The 19,123-nt window shown below is 43.7% G+C and overlaps 1 protein-coding gene across 1 annotated transcript in view; it reads left to right on the top strand.

Annotated features, from left to right (window-relative positions):
* Nucleotides 1-19,123, top strand: part of LOC113529660 (uncharacterized) — a 19,608-nt gene extending 485 nt beyond the window's left edge. The window contains exons 2-20 of the mRNA XM_034302073.2: nt 2,037-2,102; nt 3,438-3,561; nt 3,802-3,901; nt 4,738-4,866; nt 5,546-5,662; nt 7,639-7,799; nt 8,230-8,376; nt 9,405-9,507; nt 9,784-9,909; nt 10,126-10,311; nt 11,238-11,488; nt 11,571-14,100; nt 14,781-14,903; nt 15,080-15,208; nt 15,903-16,095; nt 16,286-16,410; nt 16,713-16,903; nt 16,983-17,116; nt 17,283-19,123. Coding sequence (XP_034157964.2) covers nt 2,037-2,102; nt 3,438-3,561; nt 3,802-3,901; nt 4,738-4,866; nt 5,546-5,662; nt 7,639-7,799; nt 8,230-8,376; nt 9,405-9,507; nt 9,784-9,909; nt 10,126-10,311; nt 11,238-11,488; nt 11,571-14,100; nt 14,781-14,903; nt 15,080-15,208; nt 15,903-16,095; nt 16,286-16,410; nt 16,713-16,903; nt 16,983-17,116; nt 17,283-17,515 — 5,168 coding nt within the window. The 3' untranslated portion in view covers nt 17,516-19,123. The remainder of the gene's footprint in view (nt 1-2,036; nt 2,103-3,437; nt 3,562-3,801; nt 3,902-4,737; nt 4,867-5,545; nt 5,663-7,638; nt 7,800-8,229; nt 8,377-9,404; nt 9,508-9,783; nt 9,910-10,125; nt 10,312-11,237; nt 11,489-11,570; nt 14,101-14,780; nt 14,904-15,079; nt 15,209-15,902; nt 16,096-16,285; nt 16,411-16,712; nt 16,904-16,982; nt 17,117-17,282) is intronic.

The following is a 19,123-nucleotide window of genomic DNA, read 5'->3' on the forward strand; positions in this document are numbered from 1 at the left end:
CACTGTCTGTCTCTCTCTGTGTGTCTCTCTCTCTGTGTCTGTCTGTGTGTCTCTCTCTCTCACTCTCACTGTCTGTCTTTCTGTCTCTCTCTCTCTCTCTCTCTCTCTCTCTCTCTCTCTCACTGTCTGTCTTTCTGTCTGTCTCTCTCTTTCTCTCTGTCTCTCTCTCTCTCACTGTCTGTCTTTCTGTCTGTCTCTCTCTTTCTCTCTGTCTCTCTCTCTCTCACTGTCTGTCTTTCTGTCTGTCTCTCTCTTTCTCTCTGTCTCTCTCTCTGTGTGTGTCTGTCTTTCTCTCTCTGTCTGTCTTTCTCTCTTTCTTTTTTCTCTCTTTCTTTCTCTTGATTCTGTTCTTTATTTATACACAAGCAACTAACAATTACAAGTGTGTGCACAAGTAGTGAAACTTTCTTTCTTTCTTCTAAACTGCATTCACAAAGTGTATAAATATTAAAGCAGCAGTGTGCGATATGACCAACATATCATGATACCTGAAGACTTATTATTATTATTATTATTATTATTATTATTAAAGATGCTCCAATGAAAAACATTATTATTGCTGCAACGTTTACTAGAACAGTCTCTAAACTTAACATGATAAAAACATACTATATATTGTATATGTCTAATGTATAATGTATATTTAATACATTTAGTAATTTTAATAAAATTTAATAGTAAGTATAGTATAGCAGTCTAATATTTAAAGAAATGTTTGAAAAGATATTGCAATACTGACGATATCTCAGAAAAGTGAACTGTGACATTTTATCACAGTATCGAGATCATATCACTCAGAGCCAGTTTATACACCAATCAGGCGTAACATTAAGCCACTGACAGGTGAAGTGAATACCTGATTATCTCGTTACAATAGCACCTGTAAAGGTGAGGGATTTATCAGGCAGCAGGTGAACAGTCAGTTCTCGAAGTTGATGTGTTGGAAGCAGGAAAAATGGGCAAGCGTAAGGATCTGAGTGACTTTGACAAAAGCTAAACTGTGATGTCTAGACGACTGGGTCAGAGCATCTCCAGAGCAGCAGGTGTTGTGTGGTGTTCCCGGCGTGCAGTGGTTAGAACCTACCAAAAGTGGTCCAAGGAAGAACAACCGGTGACCCAGCGACAGGGTCATGGGCTCCCAAGGCTCACTGATGCACGTGGGGAGTGAAGGTCCGTCTGGTCCGATCCTACAGAAGAGCGACTGTAGCACAAACTGCTGAAAACATTAAAGCTGCTCTGATAGAAAGGAGTCAGAACACACAGTGCAGTGCAGCTTGCTGCGTATGGAGCTGCGTCGCTGCAGAGCGGTCAGAGAGCCCATGCTGACCCTGTCCACCACCCAAAGCTCCTACAATGGACACAAGAGCATCAGAACTGGACCATGGAGCAATGGAAGAAGGTGGCCTGGTCTGATGAATCACATTTTCTTTTACATCATGTGGACGGCCGGGTGTGTGTGTGTGTGTGTGTGTCGCTTACCTGGGGAAGAGATGGCACCAGGATGCACTATGGGAAGAAGGCGAGCTGGTGGAGGCAGTGTGATGGTCTGGGCAATGTTCTGCTGGGAAACCTCGGGTCCTGGCCTTCATGTGGATGTTACTTTGACACGTACCACCTACCTAAACATTCCTGCAGACCAGGTTACACCCCTTCATGGCAACGGTGTTCCCTAATGGCAGTGGCCTCTTTCAGCAGGATGATGCTCCCTGACACACTGCAGAAACTGGTCAGGAACGGTTTGAGGAACATGACAAAGAGTTCAAGGTGTTGACTTGGCCTCCAAATTCCCCAGATCTCAATCTGATCGAGCGACTGTGGGACGTGCTGAACATCAAGTCCGATCCATGGAGGCTCCACCTCACAACTTACAGGACTTAAAGGAGAACTACACAATATTTGGCCGGTGGATTTAATGTTATAGCTGATTGTTGTAGATGAAATATAAATTATATCAGCATACTGTAACATAAACACTTGTGAATAACTGTGTGTGTGTGTGTGTGTGTGTGTGTGTGTGTGTGTGTGTGTGTTTATAGAGGTGAGGTTTTGTCCGTCTCTGCCCTCAGAGCGTGTTCTCTGCTCCGGCGCCGTCACGTTCCCCGGTAATTCACATTAAACTTCATTTCTTTCACTGATTTCTTTAAATGTGAGTCAGAAATTTCAGAGTTCAGTGTTTTTTAAAAAAAAAAAAAAACTTATTTCAAAATGTCAGGTTTCATATCTACAGCTGCTCTGACTGATGAGGGGTTTTAACTTTTAAAAAATTAAAAGATAACGTTTTAAAAATTTCTTGTTAGTTTCACTCTGTTCATGTGTTTCTTCACCTGTACATCCCTCTCTCTCTCTCTCTCTGTCTCTCTCTCTCTCTCTCTCTCTCTCTCCCTCTCTCCCTCTCTCTGTCTCTCTCCCTCTCTCTGTCTCTCTCTGTCTCTCTCTCTCTCTCTCTCTCTCTGTCTCTCTCTCTGTGTGTCTGTCTCTCACTCTCTCTCTCTCTCTCTCTCTCTCTCTCTCTCTTTCTCTCTCTGTCTCTCTCTCTCTCTCTCTCTCTCTCTCTCTCTCTCTCCCTCTCTCTGTCTCTCCCCCCATCTGTCTTTCTCTCTCTCCCCATCTCACTTTCTCTCCCCTGTCTGTCTCTCTCTCTCTCCCTCTCTCTCTGTCTCTCTCCCTCTCTCTCTCTGTCTCTGTCTCTCTCCCTCTCTCTCTCTCTCTCCCTCTCTCCCTCTCTCTCTCTCTCTCTGTCTCTCTCTCTGTCTCTCTCCCTCTCTCTGTCTCTCTCCCTCTCTCTCTCTCTCTGTCTCTCTCTCTCTCTCTCTCTCTCCCTCTCTCTCTGTCTCTCTCTCTCTCTCTCTCTCTGTCTCTCCCCCCATCTGTCTTTCTCTCTCTCCCCATCTCACTTTCTCTCCCCTGTCTGTCTCTCTCTTTTTCTCTGTCTTCTATCTCCCTCTCTTGGTGTTATAAAGGGGATTAGTGTGAAGTTAGTGATGAGTTACAGTTTGTAATGTTTAACATGATGGATGTATAAAAATGTATTTTGCTCTTGATTTATTTTTTTTTTTTTTTAAAAAAGTGAGAATTGATGAAATGATGTTTTAGTAATTGTAATAAAGGTCTTTTGAAAATTAAAAAATTCTCTCTCGCCCCCGTGTCTCTCTCTCTCTCTCTCTCTCTCTCTCTCTCTCTCTCTCCCCCGTGTCTCTCTCTCTCTCTCTCTCTCTCTCTCTCTCTCCCCCGTGTCTCTCTCTCTCTCTCCCTCTCCCCCGTGTCTCTCTCTCTCTCTCTCCCTCTCCCCCGTGTCTCTCTCTCTCTCTCTCTCTCTCTCTCTCTCCCCCGTGTCTCTCTCTCTCTCTCCCTCTCTCTCTGTCTCTCTCTCTCTCTCTCTCTCTCTCTCTCCCCCGTGTCTCTCTCTCTCTCTCTCTCTCTCTCTCTCTCTCTCTCAGGTGTGTTCGATCAGCTCGGATGTGCGCTGGTCATTTTTCCGGCTGAATTTCAGAATAAACTGCTGTGTGATGTCACTAAAGAGGAAGTGGCCGAGTTTGTGTTTTACTGTCTGCGCCTGCACAAGTACAAACTCTACAACACTGCTGCCTTTCTCTTTCTATCTTTCTTTTTTTTCTGATCATGTGCTTTTCATCTTTCCTTCTTTACACATCAGGTCTCTTTAGCTGTTGTGTGTTTTCTTTCTTCCCCTGTATTTCCTCTCTTTTTAAGAGTAAAAGAAATAAATTTAGAGACGTTTACTGAGTCTGTGTGTTGATCAGAAATAAACTGCGGTGATGTTTTGTTGTGATTTTTGCTCCGCAGTAAGAGCAGGTCGGAGTGTTTGGTGTCGGTGGTCGCTGATCTGAGAGAAGCTTCACTCGCCGTGACCAGACGCATCGCTGAAATCCTCCTCCTGCTGCAGGTAAAGGTGGAGCTTCAAATGCAGAGACGTGACGAGAAATAAAGGAAGGGGCGATTGGAAAGAAAGTGAAGAAACGGTGTAAAGGAAGGAAAAGAAAGGCAAAAAGGAAACCAGAAACACATGATAGAAAAGATACAAACAAAGTACACAGAAGGAAATGTTCTGGAAGCAAATGTAGAAAAAAGAAAAAGAAACTGAGAAGAAAAAGGTCTATAAAAAGACTGAGGAATGAAAGAGCAGAATAATTAAAGAGAAAAGAAGAAAGATGGGGAAAGTAAAGCATAAAGATAAGAACAAATAGAAAGGAAGGAAGAAGGAAGGAGAGGAAAAGAAACTAAAGTGCAGCTCTGTGTTTCAGCTCGTGAACCTTAAACTAAAAGGTGGATTAAGTTATTAAACTTGCGTTAGAGCTCGGGACGAGGCGCACGCTGATGACATCAGAGCGCTCCGATTGCCTGCTTTTCATCCCCAGGTGTTTAAGGATAAATTAATCCCACACACACACACCTGCTGCTGAATTCTGATTGGTGCAGAGGCTGAATAACGAAGCCTGTGATTGGTCAGAAGGGTTTGTTTGGAAACTGTGGACCTGCTGGATTATAAAATATTTTTAAACGACTAAGAGTGGATTTATCCTCAGATCTCTACAGTTTAACCCAAACATCTCCATCTACAGGCACATTAATAAATTATTGAGCAGTGTGATGATCTTCTCTAACGAGCCATCGCGGACATTAAAGGGTTAAACTCAGTGTGAACTAAAATCCTGAAAGCTGGTGTTTTGGGTCTGATATCTGTTTTGAAGTGAGTTGTAACGCGTCCTGCTCCTCTCTCAGCTCCACAAGCGCACCGTGCTCTCCTTCTACGCCGTTCAGCCCAAAAAGCGAGACGTCCAGAAGCTGCTGCAGAAACTCCTGAATCCGTCCAAACGCTCGACGATGACGACGACGCCGGCGCCGGTTAAGGTGCGTCGCTGTCTGATAACCAGGCGAGATGATGGCATTAACCCGCTGTGTGTTCAGAGTTAAACGTCCTGCAGAGCTGAACCTGTTATTAAATACCGACTCTTCAGCTACGAGTTTTTATTCCCAGCCTGAATGTGCTGCTTGGGTCTAAAGTTCATCTCCATCAGAGAAGCTGTAAAGTTTTATAAAGCTAAGAGCACCTTTATATCCACAGATATCTTTAAAAAGCATAATTTACTTTTTATTTTGCTTCCTGATTGTTATTCCATAATCAGGTACAGGTGTAGTTTGGGTGGTGTTTAAGTTTAGTCATGTGACCTCACCATTTGGTGTTTTTTCACTTCTTTGCCTTGACAGTGTTTCAGTGTATTAATGTAAAATATTGGATTTTATTTTCGCAGTTTAACAACTTTTACGTTTAGGTAGCTAAATGTAGCACCGGATGAATTTTAGCCAGCTAGCTTTGTATCTTAACAAGCAAGTTATTAGCAAATACGTAGCTAGCTAGCGAAGTGAACTGCTCTCTAGCTAACATAGGTTTCGATGTGCAGTTAATATTTTTATTCTTTAATAATTTTTCTTTAACAGAAGTCTGGCTCTGTGTGGACACTTTTACACCCCGTCCTGTATTTAACACCCAAACGCTGCATGTTTGTTTTTTTTTTTCTCCCTCTTTCAGTGTGTTTTCCTCAGAGAAGTGTTCGAGCTGTGTAACTACGTGGATCGCAGTCAGCTGACCGCTAATCTGGGAGGATATTTTATCTACAGCCACGAGAGCTGGGTTTCCTTCATCAAAGTGAGTGTCTTTTACACTCGTTCACTCCTCCTGCACTCTGTGTGTTGGCGTAATACTGCGTTCTGATTGGTCAGAAGGTGTTGATTAATTTCCTGTAAAGTAGCGCAGCTGCAAATCACAGGTTTATATTACGTTCTACTACGTTATCGTTTCTATAGTAACCGCTCGTTCACACGGACTCGTACAGCAGACGCTCCACTGATAATAAACAGATTTAAAAATCATCAATATGGTGAAGTTTTCTTAAGTTAAAGAGATGTTTATGTAACGTTTATGGAAGGAGTCTCCAGTGTCAGCGCTTTGTAACAGTCAGAGGTAAAGCTGTAACTGTAAGTTTTCTGACGTCTTCAGGACAGAGGAGTTTACGCTTCTTTGCGGTTTCTCACTAACATGACGAGCTGTGTTTTTTTTTTTTTTGTTTTTTTTTTTCTTTTCTTTTCTTATTATCTTTCAGATTAAGTGATAAATGGATAAAAAATGAATTTTTAAAAATAAATAAATAGAAATGGTTGGTAAATTGCTGTGGTATAAGAGGAATAAAACACTTTGGGGAAAATAATCCACTTTGGGGTGATTGCAGTAACTCCGCTTCATCACATCATTCTGGTGTTGATTATTTTTCTAGAACAGCACACCCTGAAGTGTTTTATTCCTTGTGTATTAGTTGTGTTTGCTCTTGGGGCCATGTGATGCTTCATGCTCAAAGGATAATGAATGGAATAATTCACAAGCGTCTCGATGGTGTGTGTGAGTGTGTGTGAGTGTGTGTGAGTGTGTGTGAGTGTGTGTGAGTGTGTGTGAGTGTGTGTGAGTGTGTGTGAGTGTGTGTGAGTGTGTGTGAGTGTGTGTGAGTGTGTGTGAGTGTGTGTGAGGGTCAGATGGTGCAGCATCTTGTGATAAAACACTGAATTGAATCTGTGCCTGTTTGTGACCTGCAGTATGTGGTAAATAATAAGCAAATTAATGCTATATTAAATTCCCATTTCAGTGCGTCATCACCATTGCACTGCTGTGTGTGTCTGTCTGTGTGTGTCTGTCTGTGTGTGTCTGTCTGTGTGTGTCTGTCTGTGTGTGTCTGTCTGTGTGTGTCTGTCTGTGTGTGTGTGTGTCTGTAACGAAGCATGATGTTCGTGCGTCATCCTGAACTTTCATCTCGCTTCCCCTCGAGTCTGATAAATGAGATTAATGCAGGCTTGTAGTGTATTGTGTGTTACCGTGGAGAAGCTCACACACTCCACACAGTGACATCACACTCATTAGCAAATGAAAGACACACACACACACACACACACACACACACACACACACACACACTCCTCTCTACCTACTGTTCCAGATCTGTCTCTTAGTTCTGTATGTTACTCTGATCATTCAGCACAGGTGTGTGTGTTTGTGAGTGTGTGTGTTTGTGAGTGTGTGTGTGTGTGTGTGTGTGTGTGTGTGTCACTCACACACGCGGTTGTGTTTGGATGATGTTAGTTTCTCGGAGTTTTTTTCCCCCAGGTGTGTATGGTGTTGATTTGCTCGTGTTTAGTCACAGACTGGGAGTCTCAAACAGGGGCCTGTCAATCATTCTGCTCATTAGCATACTAGGCCACACCCACCAGAACAGTGTGATGGGATTGGCATCAAATTTTGCTGATTGTTTATTAGACACTGCAGTTCAAGATCCTTTCATATATCATTTAAATGACATTTCTATGTAATTGAATTAAATTTTGTGTATAAAGTTGTCTGAAGTTCTTTAAGATCTGTAAGTTAATGTTTTATTTTGACCAGTGTTTTATCTTTTTCTCGTGTGCGTGTGTGTGTGCGTGTGTGTGTGCGTGTGTGTGTGCGTGTGTGTGTGCGTGTGTGTGTGCGTGTGTGTGTGCGTGTGTGTGTGCGTGTGTGTGTGCGTGTGTGTGTGTGCGTGCGTGTGTGCGCGTGCGTGTGTGCGCGTGCGTGCGCGTGTGTGCGCGCGTGCGCGTGTGTAGGAGATGGACAGTTTTGTGCAGGAGTTTGTGGCTGTGGTGAGGAAGTTGCCGGTGTGTATCAGCGCTCTGCAGGATTTCTCTAAACTCTCCGTTCCTACTGAGTACGAATCTCTCGCTGTTTTCTGCTCGACCAATCAGGCGCGACTGGAGCACCTTCGCAGGTAACATCACGCCAAACACACCTTAATTTCATTTCCTCTAGTGCTTTCTCTTTCTCAGTCATGTTCCATTAGGTTTAGAACAAAATCTAGAGGAAAGGGTTTTTTTTTTTTTTTTTTTTTTTTTTGCAGACGTTTGTAAATGTTACATGTTTCTGCTGTATGATGAGAGTTTGGGGTTAAAAGTTAATGGCTGTGATTCTGTAGAACCGGTTCCTTTACAGATAAACCTGATGGACCGGAACAGAGGAATGGGGTTATGTCAGGGTCGTGGGGTCACATGATCACACTGCTGTGCACAGTGTGGGAGGTTCTGGAGAATGTTTTTGAAGGAAGAAGGAATTGCAAAATCACTACCATGAATCACTGTTCTGAGGTGGAGTGTGTGTGTGTGTGTGTGTGTGTGTGTGTGTGTGTGTGTGTGTGTGTGTAGAGATCTGGGTCTGGATGCCTTGTTGAGGAGGTGTGAGTGTGTGTTGGAGAAGTTTCGTTACCCTGAGAGGGATCCGTGTTACCAGGCCATGGTGGGAACGGTTCTCTTCACACACACTGCTCTGGAGATGCTGCAGAACTATGACCGGTACACACACACACACACACACACACACACACACAGAGTGCTGTAGCAGCCACTGTTAAGCTGGGACATCATGTATCAGGCCCTCATGTATCAATCTTTTAGTAAAGTCGTGTGTAAACGTTTGCGTAAGCCAAACCAAGCTGCCGGTTTTACAGACTTTTTCTTCGTACTGGACGGAGCTCTGAGTCCCTGAGCGAGTGAACTAGCATGAGGACGTGTTTCTGATCGAGACTCTAAAGCTCTTCTATCAGTCGCTCTGGATAAGGGCGTCTGCTAAACGCTGCAAACGTCATAAACACAAACAGTTTAAACTCCACAGAATATTCCAGAGAGAAAAGTGCAGTAATCCCTGCAGATTATAGGATCTGAAGTCCATCAGGTCGAGGTTTACATCAGTTAGTCTCCTTATGAGTAGATTTACACTCACTCAGGAGCACGAGCAGGATACGAACGATATTCATGAAAACCAATTTTCTTGTGTGAACTCTCTTACCAGTGTTTTAGAAATAAATCTGTTTGTATCCAGCGTGATAATTGAGGCCCTGTGTTATATTTATAGTTACATTGCAACTCTGGAATATTGGCAGTGAAATATTTTTGTAAATCCTCATAATCACTCTCTAACAACATTCATATATTCACCAGCACTTTCTGCTCCATATTTTCTTCTCACATTATTTTTTATTTTTTTATTTTTTTGCAGTATCCAGGAACTAAAGCATTTCCTGTCTAATAACTGTCTAGTGCCTTGCCCACACCTGAAGGTTCTTTCTAGAGACTATTGTTTAATTACATGCTGTGTGTGTGTGTGTGTGTGTGTGTGTGTGTGTGTGTGTGTGTCAGAGCTCATTTCCTGCCCACACACAGTGTATTGATATGCTAATGACACTAGTGAAAGCTGTGCAATATTCACAGATGAATCACCCAGATAGAGGAGTGTGTGAGCGGAGTGTGTCTCATTTGAGTTTAAACTCTGCTGAGGTTGTGTGTGTGTGTGTGTGTCTCTCTCTCTCTCTCTCTCTCTCTAGAATCCGGGCGGCGGTGGAGAAAGTGGAGTTGCTGTGGAGACGTGTTTTCTCCAACGCTCGTCTCCGACTGCACGTCCTCCAGCTTCAGAAAGATGCACAACAGGTCACACACTTTTTTAATAATTGTAACTCTGTGTAATTCTGTTAGTGACACACTTATCATCAACTCCAGTAACAAAAAGAAACGTTTGTTTTATTTGCATTTATAAAAGTCCACTTTGTAATCCAGTCACAGAGATATTTGGTTTTGTCCACAAGAAGGATGGGATATTGTGATTTTGTATAAACTATCTAGATGCATAAGTTGTACAACAATAACTCCATATTTCATCTGTTTTTTTTGTGTAAAATGGATGTTTGGTTTGTCCTTCTGTCTCAGGTTGTGTGTGAGATGGAGCGCGTTATGCAGAAGATGCAGTCGTACACACCTGAGACACTTCGTGACTCTAACAGAGCCGAAACACTGCGGATGGAGTTCAGCACGTCTGTTTACACACACGCGGCGGTAAATAAGAGGAGAACTTCTGCATGCTGGGGTTTACTGTGATGGTGGGAAATGTTGAAGATCAAAACTTAAAGCATGGAGAAATGGGGGGATGGATGGATGGAGGGAGGGATGGAAAGGGAAAGGCAAAAATGAATAGAAGAATATTGTCATGGTTAAAGTTTGTCATCTCTCTGCTTTGTGTGTGTGTGTGTGTGTGTGTGTGGTGTGTATTAGGTGCTGGTGCGTCGTGCTGAGGATTTGTTAAACACTGTATCAGAGACGGTGGTTTTCAGACAGAGCCGTGAAGGACACGAGTGGATAAATGAGCTGGAGAAACAGACTGACCAGCTCAGAGCAGTCATGGAGTTACAGAACAGGAACCTGAACACCATCTGCACCTTTCATCACTGCTACCATAAAGTACATCTTATTTATTATTTGTTTTTGTTACTGCAGCTTGTGTACAATGAAGTCTAAACATGATCTAAACATCAGTTTGCTAGGCTTCTGTTAAGTTTGATTATTATCCTGTTGCAAAAAAAAAAAAAAGAAAAAACAATTGCATCTCTGAGAAAGTCATCAGTAGTGAAGTCAAGAGAAGTCATCAGTAGTGCACTTAAGAGGGGAGGTGGGGATCAGAGAAGGTAGGCTAGTGGGGAAAAGGGATTGGAGAAGAAGGAGGAGGATGGGATGGTGGGAGGCAGGGATTAGGGATGGGAGATGGTGGGAGGCAGAGTTTGGAGTAAGGGTGGCAGAAAGCAGGGATTGGATAAGGACGGATGACAGGAGGTGGAAGTGGGAAATGGAGGGATGGCAGGAAATGGGATTGAAGACAGAGGGTTGGTGGGAGGTAGGGATCAGAGTAGGGATGGCAGGAATCAGGGATTGTAGGGATGGGAGAAAGAGGAATTGCCGGAGGTGGACATCGGAAAATGGCGGGGTTGGAGCAGGTGGAATGGTGGTAGGCAGGAGTCGGGGATTCCGGGAGGCAAGCATTGGAGAGGGAGTGCTGGCAGGGATTGGGAATCGAGGCGAGGTGGGAGATGGACATTAGCAGCAAGGTTTGGAGGAGTAGTGATGGCAGGGATTGGGAATGGAGGGAAAGTGGGAGGTAGGAGGGATGGTGAGAGGCAGGGATAGAGGCATTGGAAAGGGAGGAGTGGAGGTGTAGAGGTCATGGGTGGATGTACAGAATATAGAGGAACTTGTAAATGGCTAGACACACAAGTGCAGATGAACACAGATAAGAGAGAGGAGGATGGATGGAATAGAGAGATGGATGGATGTAGAAACAGTCTCAGTTATAATCTCTCAGGTATTGCATTATTGTCTGCATTTGTGCTCAGATCCAGAAGTGGTACCATGTGGCAGTGTGTGAGAGCTTCCTACAGGATCTGCTGTGGAGAACTTGCTCGAACAAACATGACAATGAGGAAACTCTTCTCTCGCAAAAGCAAAGTGAAGTGTTATCTGTGATTGAGGAGTTTCTCAGGTTGCATCCTCCTCCTGAACTGGATGAGCTAATGCAGTTAGCACACCTGGCTAAAATCATACCTGATACACACCTGGAGAATGCAGGAAAGCAGCTTGCACAGAGGTGACTATTTTGAGCAAGAAGGACTTTGAATGCCATCATACATCCTGTTTAAAACTGATTTGCATTTTGTCCTTGTTTGCAGGTGTACGAGTTTACGCAAGTTGTTGATATCTCCTGGTTCTGCGACATTTCGTGACCTGCAGCTGGCTCTGCAATGGCAGTACGAGTATCTAAAGGGCAAAAATGAAACTGCAGATTCAACCTCTGACCTTCATACTCGGAAAAATATTTGTGCCCAGAATGGACTTAGAGATTCAGACTTCTTTCCATGCTCTGTAAATGGCAACGGTTTGACAAGACTTGATGGTCCAAATTATCCTCTGCTACTTCAGTCCGGAGCAAAGCCACCATCTCTCAGCTCCTTTGATTCCGGGTTTGACGGAGCAGGAAGTGGACATCTTGAAACAGGAGGTGGGAAGACGTGCCAAGATGAGGCATCCAGACCAAAATCTACTCATCTGCATGTCAGTGAGGAGAATGTTTCCAGCATATCTGAGGGTCTTACTGAGGAGAAATCACTTGGAGCCCCAAGTATCCGCATCATTCCAAATGCAAGTGGCAACTCTGTAAACTTCGAGATCACAGTGAAACGCTCAGCCACGCTTCCCAAAAACCCCTGGCTGAGTCTTCCTGTAGATGATCTGGAGAATTGCTACACTGTGATCATCTCTCCCAGCCAGCAAAGGGCGACTAGAAGCTGCGATCAGTTAACGCAGACCACCGATACAAGTGTGTGCGATTTTCAGGATCAGACCACCGAGTGGAGCCCCATGCACAACGTTCTCTCAAGCACGATTACCGATGGAGGGCATGGAGCTGAAACATCGGAGAGCATGCCCACTCTCCTCTGGGACTCGTATGACCTCCATGACCTCATGCATGACTCTGATAGCATGTTGCTCGGCGAGTCGGCGTGTGAATGGGAAATGAAAGAGCAGCAAGAGCTCCGGGCCGTGGAGGAAACGCTGAGCCGAGCAGCTGGAATCCTGCAAGAGGAGGAGAGCGTTCTTGCTCAGGAGGAGATCTTGGATGTCCTACTGGAATCAGACAATCCAGATAGATTGTGGCCTTCATGGAGCAAAGATTGTCAATTTACTCAGATGACATCCAGTGACTTGGCTGAAGCAGGTGTGATTGGATTGGAGGACGATCTTGACGCCCTGAATTTTGGATATGATGATATTTTGCCTCAGGAAAGTCCAAGAGTTATTCAGAGTGATAGTGATCCTCCTTCAGAACCAGGTTCTGACCCACTCCTTCATCTTGAACCGAAAAATGGAGGTCCTGATAGATTGGAGCTTTTGAAGGAGATAGAAAATCTGAAGGTCTTAGAGGAAAAGATTGTTGAGGAGAACCTGAAAATCAATGAGCTGCGTCACTGTGAATCTGAGGAAAGAATGTCCTCTCAGAGCCTCAGTGAGGACAAGAAGAGGTTCCTTGAGAAACTTGAGCAAGAGAAGAAAGAAGTGGAGGAGATGGAGAGGAACCTGAGCAGGGAGATGAAGAAAAGCAAGCTAAAGCGTCCGAGCAGGAGTCGTAAAATTGTGACCTGTTCCATAATGGGAAGAGCTTCAGTGTTGAAGGATGATGAAGCTCTTCTGATGAACTGCAGAAGATCAGCACAAGATGCACAAGTCCTCAATCATGGGCAGCCATGTTTAGAGGAACCCACCAACCATCAACCTACAGACTTGGCTACAGACAATCATGTTCAGCACAAATGTTCAGATCCAGAAGCGTCAATCAGTTCTAAATGTTCTAATGTAGCTACAGATTCTTCAACCAATGACTGCTTAAACACGTGCTTAACTTCTCAGGATCAGCAGAATATTGACTCTACTGATTCATCCATATCAGTCACTGTGCCTTCTGTCATGGCAGATGGTGTTTTCCGACATGATGTTGAGACAAAAGAAATGTCAGACTTGGTATCTTCAGTCACAGATCTTTCTGAAGCTCAAGATCCTGCTATTAGAGAACTGAAAAATCTATCAGAGCCTCTTGATACGAGAGAACAGACATGTATGCACTTGGATCCTTCAGAAACCTTAGACACAAGTGAACAGTGTAATGAAGATCCCAAGGTGGAAACTTTAACATCAGAGGAAGTATCGTCTCCTGCATTCGATCCTGGTGGTCCAACACCTCTTCCTCAAACACCTAGACTGGATAAACAGATAAGCACAGATTCTGAAGAAAATGCATCTGGTGCTATAAATCAGACTGCCATTTCCACACCTTTGGCGTCATCTGTTGGTCCAAATCCAAAAGAACGCAAAAATCCTCCATGTAGAACATCACCAATAGAGCTCCAACACCATAATACCAACAATAACAACCTTCACACTGTGGATCTTAATGTTGGTGTGGCGAATGTGCCTGAAGAACCTGCAAATTCTGAATGTATCAACAGAGCTGAAGATCAAAAACCAGAGGCGTGGTGTGACGGTCCGATCTCCAGAACTCAATCGCCTCTGCTTGAAACGTCAGAGTCTTGTGGATCGGTGGAGAACAATGAGGCGGAAGTTCAAGTTCATCACGCTGACAGTTCATTAACGAGACGTGTCTGCAGATCACCGGTCCAGCAACAGTTTCAGATCTGCACTAGAGAGGTTTGGATCCAATATCTGATCTACTTCAGTGTCTGCTTTTGTGGTCTGCTCATGATTCACAGTTCTGGAGGGTGAGAGCCAGAGCAGAGCTCAGTAAATCCCAAACCCCTTTATCTGGGGCAATAGGAATCATGTCTCCTGCATACTGTGGGCTAACACCAGTAAACATACTAACTAGATTTATGTTTGTTTAGTAATTTGAATTATTATAAACTAGCTTAACTAGCAGGTTAAGCCTCTGAACAAATAGGTTGAAGTGTGTTGCAATTCCTGCACATCTGCAGCATTGTGTGTGCAGCTGTCCTCTTGAGGCAGTCTGATATTTTGATGCCTTTCGGATATTGCGTTGTAAACAGGTGTGGTCCTTTTGATATCCATTTGTCAAGATGTAATTTTCTTAAAATAGTCTCATCTTGTGCTACCTCAAGTGCTTGGACCCCTCATGTGTTTGCTGTAACCCTCCTGAGCTGTGAAGAACATTAAAATTATCAAAACGTACTGTAAGTTCTGCGTTGAAGATCCTCATGGTTATATAACATGCACAGCACACGGGTATGAGGACGAATCGTAAAGAAGGTTTGAGAAGGAACTTGGTTGTGTTTTGGTTTTGGGATTTTGATTGATGTGGTGTTCATGCTCAGTGAAAAGGTTTTGTGTTTCTGGTGTGTGTGAAACTGTAGATGAGTGATTTTCAGACCCCTGTGGTGCTGGACATCGGTTCCAGTTTGGTGAAAGCCGGATTTGCTGACCAGGACCTGCCCACCACCATGTTCCCCACCGCTATTGGCCTGCCCAAGTACGAGGTAACGATTCTAAAGTTGCTTATGTGAGCTTAATGATTTTATTTAGAGATGTAGGTTGTACCCTGCGAATCTGGAGGATACGAGCTTCCATGACTTGCTTCTAGGTTATCCTGTAGAAGAAGGAATATTACTACAACAAATGTAAAATGTATAGTTTAATAATTTGTTGATTGCAGGAGGTGATGAGTGGCAGTGTGGCGCGCGGTGTGTACGTGGGACACGACGCCCAGCACATGAGGGGTGTGTTAACGCTTCATTACCCAATGAGGAACGGCATCGTGTCCAACTGGGATCAGATGGAGATGGTGAGTTTTAGCAAGAAGCATATGTACTACATATTTAATATGTACGATAGTATTGTTTTTAGCATTTATTTTGCCTCAAAATGGTGGAGTTCTTCAAACTAACTTTTAAGGATGTTAAATATTTGCTTCAGATCATCATTAGGAAGGGTCTCTGGGGGATGCTCCCACTTATCAGACGGGGTCTGTCTTAATAAAAGCTCGTTGGAGAGTAGCTGAACTTCACCTCTATCCACTATTCATATCCATACACACTGCCGCTTTACTTCTAGCCATTTTTCTTTTTTCTTTCTTTCTATTTTTTTTTTTTTAATTTTATTGCAGTTTACGATGTTTACACTGTTGACTGTGTTTACACTGCTACTTTAATTCCACTCAAATCTGCTGCTTATATCTATGTTTTCACCCCATTGCACCACCACATCACACTCTCACTGTATTGTTTTTTTTTTATATTTATTCTTATTTTGTTTCATTTATAATGTTAAATATCTTTTAATATACTTCTAACTCTCTGTGCTGCTGAATAAAGTGATCTATCTCTCTATCTATCTGTCTTTCTATCTAATCACATTTTTAGTGTTTAAATCCTGATGGCGCAGATGGTTAAAGTGTGAAACTTCAGAAATTGGAATTTCTGCCTGGTGATGAAGAGTGCAGTTATTGTGTGTGTGTGTGTGTGTGTGTGTGTGTGTAGATCTGGAGTCATGCCTTTGAGCAGTTGCGTGTGTGTAGTGAGGATCACCCTGTGTTGCTGACGGAGGGAGCAATGAGCACACACGAGAGCCGCCAGCGTTCCATCCAGCTCATGTTCGAGTCCTTTAACGTTCCACTTGCGTACATGGCGATGCAGCCTGTACTGGCACTGTACACAACGGGCCGGACCACTGGTACACACACACACACACACACACACACACACACACACACACACACACACACACACACACACACACACACTTGGAAACTTGGAAACTTGGAGACTCTAACATTTAAGCCCCTGTGTCTGTGTCTGTGTGTGTGTGTGTGTGTGTGTGTGTGTGTGTGTGTGTGTGTGTGTGTGTGTGTGTGTGTGTGTAGGCGTGGTGTTTGACTCCGGAGACGGTGTGAGTCACAGCGTCCCCGTGTTCGAAGGTTACTGTCTCCCTCACGCTGTTCAGCGCTTTAATCTGGCAGGAGCCGACGTCACGCTGCACCTCAAACAGGTACAAACACCGTCTCATTCCCATCACTGCTTAGCAACTGTTGCTATGTGTCCTTCACCTTGCTAAAGCTTTCAGCACTTTAGCAGCTCTACAGCACTTCCTGTGGACACTTTTAAATTAGAAGCTCCTGATCCTTTCAAAAGACTCACCTGAGAGAACCACACCTGAGTAGACCACAGCGTTAACGACCTAAACTCGGCTAAAGTCAGCTGTACACCGTGTGATTTGAAGTGTGTGTGTGTGTGTGTGTGTGTGTGTGTGTGTGTGTGTGTGTGTGTGTGTGTGTGTGTGTGTGTGTGTAGCTGCTGACGGAGCAGGGTGTGTGCATGCGGACGTCGGCCGAGATGGAGATTGTGCGTGAGATCAAGGAAAGATGCTGCTGTGTGGCTTTAAACTATGAGGCGGAGCTTAGTGGAGGAGGCGGGGCCAGTGCACAGGTGCATTACACTCTACCTGACGGACATATGGTCTCCTTGACGACGGAAAGGTTCAGGTAACTGCTCTGTGTGTGCGAGAGACATTTGTTATGTTAAGCTGCAGGCGATAACAGTTTGTTTATTTTAAATCTTCAGAGCGCCGGAGATTCTGTTCAAGCCGGAGTTGATTGGTCAGGATTATTATGGGATGCACGAGAGCATTTTCAAATCGGTTCTCCAGTCGGACATTGACCTGCGCAGGGACTTGGTGGGAAATATTGTCCTCTCAGGTACGGGTACAACACGCTCTGAAGGATTTGTGTAAAAATGGTCTTGCATTTATAATAAAGTAAGTAATTAGAATTAGAAACGGTAAGTGAATGAGGTAATATCCTGAGATTAAATTATGAATCCTGAGATATCGTGTAAATATCGTCTGTCTCCGTGTCTCTGAAGGTGGAAACACCTTGCTGACTGGGCTTCCTGAGCGTCTGCAGTGTGAGATCAGTCGTTTGGCCCCTGCAGGTTTGGGTGAGAGGGTAAAGGTCACGAGTCCTAGAGATCGGGATTTCTCTGTGTGGAGAGGAGGAGCTATACTCGCCAGCATGCCGTCATTCTCCTCTGCCTGGATCAGTCACGACGAGTACGACGAATTTGGACCCCAGATTGTCTTCAGGAAGTGTTTCTGAGCCGGTCTACAGGACCTGCTTCAGAGCGGAGACCTTTCAGAAAAGCCAAATGGGAAGTGCTTCAGACACGTTTTCTTTTTTTTTTCTTAAGGAATGTGAAGAATTTTGCTACAAATCATCTTCAGGAAAGGTGCACTCTCACCGCGAGAAGTCTCTACAGGGTTCTCCTTCTTCACGGAAGGGTTTTCTGGAGGCTACCTTTTCTTGAAAGGAGTCTGAAGGGTGCACTTATTTACGAGAAGGAGTCTGTTAGGTAGACCTTCTTGCTGGAAGCAGACTCCTTCAGGATGCACCTTGTCGCTGTGGGGTTCCTTGTTGCTGCTGGTGTCCCTGGGAGTGCTGATTAAGGTCTGTAGACCTCCTTCACCATGTTTCTAAACACCCTTTTTGGGAAGGAACTTAATGACTCCCTTCAGGAGGTGCCTCTGAGGTGTTTACACCCCTGATCATCTTCAGGGATGGACTGAGCAACCATCGCTGCCCTCCAGAAGACTCGGGTCAGACCTCAATCTCTAACAGGTCTTTTTCTAGCATGCTTGGAAGATTCCGCTTTCTTCTGACTGAATTGTTGATCGTGGTGCCAAATTTAAGTGGAAATTCTTTCTGAAGTGATTTTTTTTTTTTTTTGACTTTTTATTGTTTGTGTTCCTTGGTGAGCTTTAATGTCTCTTGCAAGGTTTGAAGGATGAATGAAATAATTCAGATGTTTTTTTTTTTTTTGTGTTGCGTCAATCACACACCTCCAGAATGTCTTCAAATTCCTTAAATATATATTTTTATAATAATGAAATCGGGTTATTGAAAGATTAAGTATATTTATGTGAATATAAGCTGAAGCTATAAATGTTTACATGTTGTTGTGGTGCTTTAAATGTGGATTTTTGCGTCTGTAAATGAGATGAAGATGAACAGATTTTACACTTTTACCCGATTGTATCTTCGTGAACATGCGCCTGCGTCACGTCACACACTTTACTCATCGTTTATCGTTGGTTTGTGCGTGCTTGTGTCCATTATCTTCTTGTTTGTGTGCTGTATTGATAAATACATACTGGATTGATTTTGTTGTTTTTTTTTTTTTTTTGTAAAGCTGTGTGTTGGACATGTGACGCTCGGTGTGTCACGATAGTCAGTTTTTGTATCATTTATCACAACTTTCCCATTTTGATGGACATCATTTAAAGCAAGGTTTGTTCTTGACTAGCTGGTTAGCTAGCATGACTTAACCATGTCAACACAAATATGACAGTTTCTCAATTTTTGTCTCCCATGACGATGTTTTGTTTATGATCATCACGATACATCGTACAGCGCATCCTCGCTGTCCTGATCGAACCTCCTCTGGTTTGCTGAGATGTTTTCACGTTTATTTGTGTGGTTATTTTCACGTCGTGTGTGTAAACCTTCACTGGGATTGAAGTGGGATATAATTCAGTAATGTAAATATTGCACTTACCAGAGGACAAAGGTCAGAGGTCAGAGGAGATGTTTAATGTCGTCTCAGTCTGCAGAAACATTCATGTTTGTCGCAAATCCAAATCTCGCACCACTGTGTGTTTATATCTGCGATGTGACCTGTTTTTAAATAATAAATATTTTAATTTAAAA

This window comes from Pangasianodon hypophthalmus, chromosome 30 (assembly GCF_027358585.1).
Source record: "Pangasianodon hypophthalmus isolate fPanHyp1 chromosome 30, fPanHyp1.pri, whole genome shotgun sequence".
In the NCBI taxonomy this organism is placed as follows: Eukaryota; Metazoa; Chordata; class Actinopteri; order Siluriformes; family Pangasiidae; genus Pangasianodon; species Pangasianodon hypophthalmus.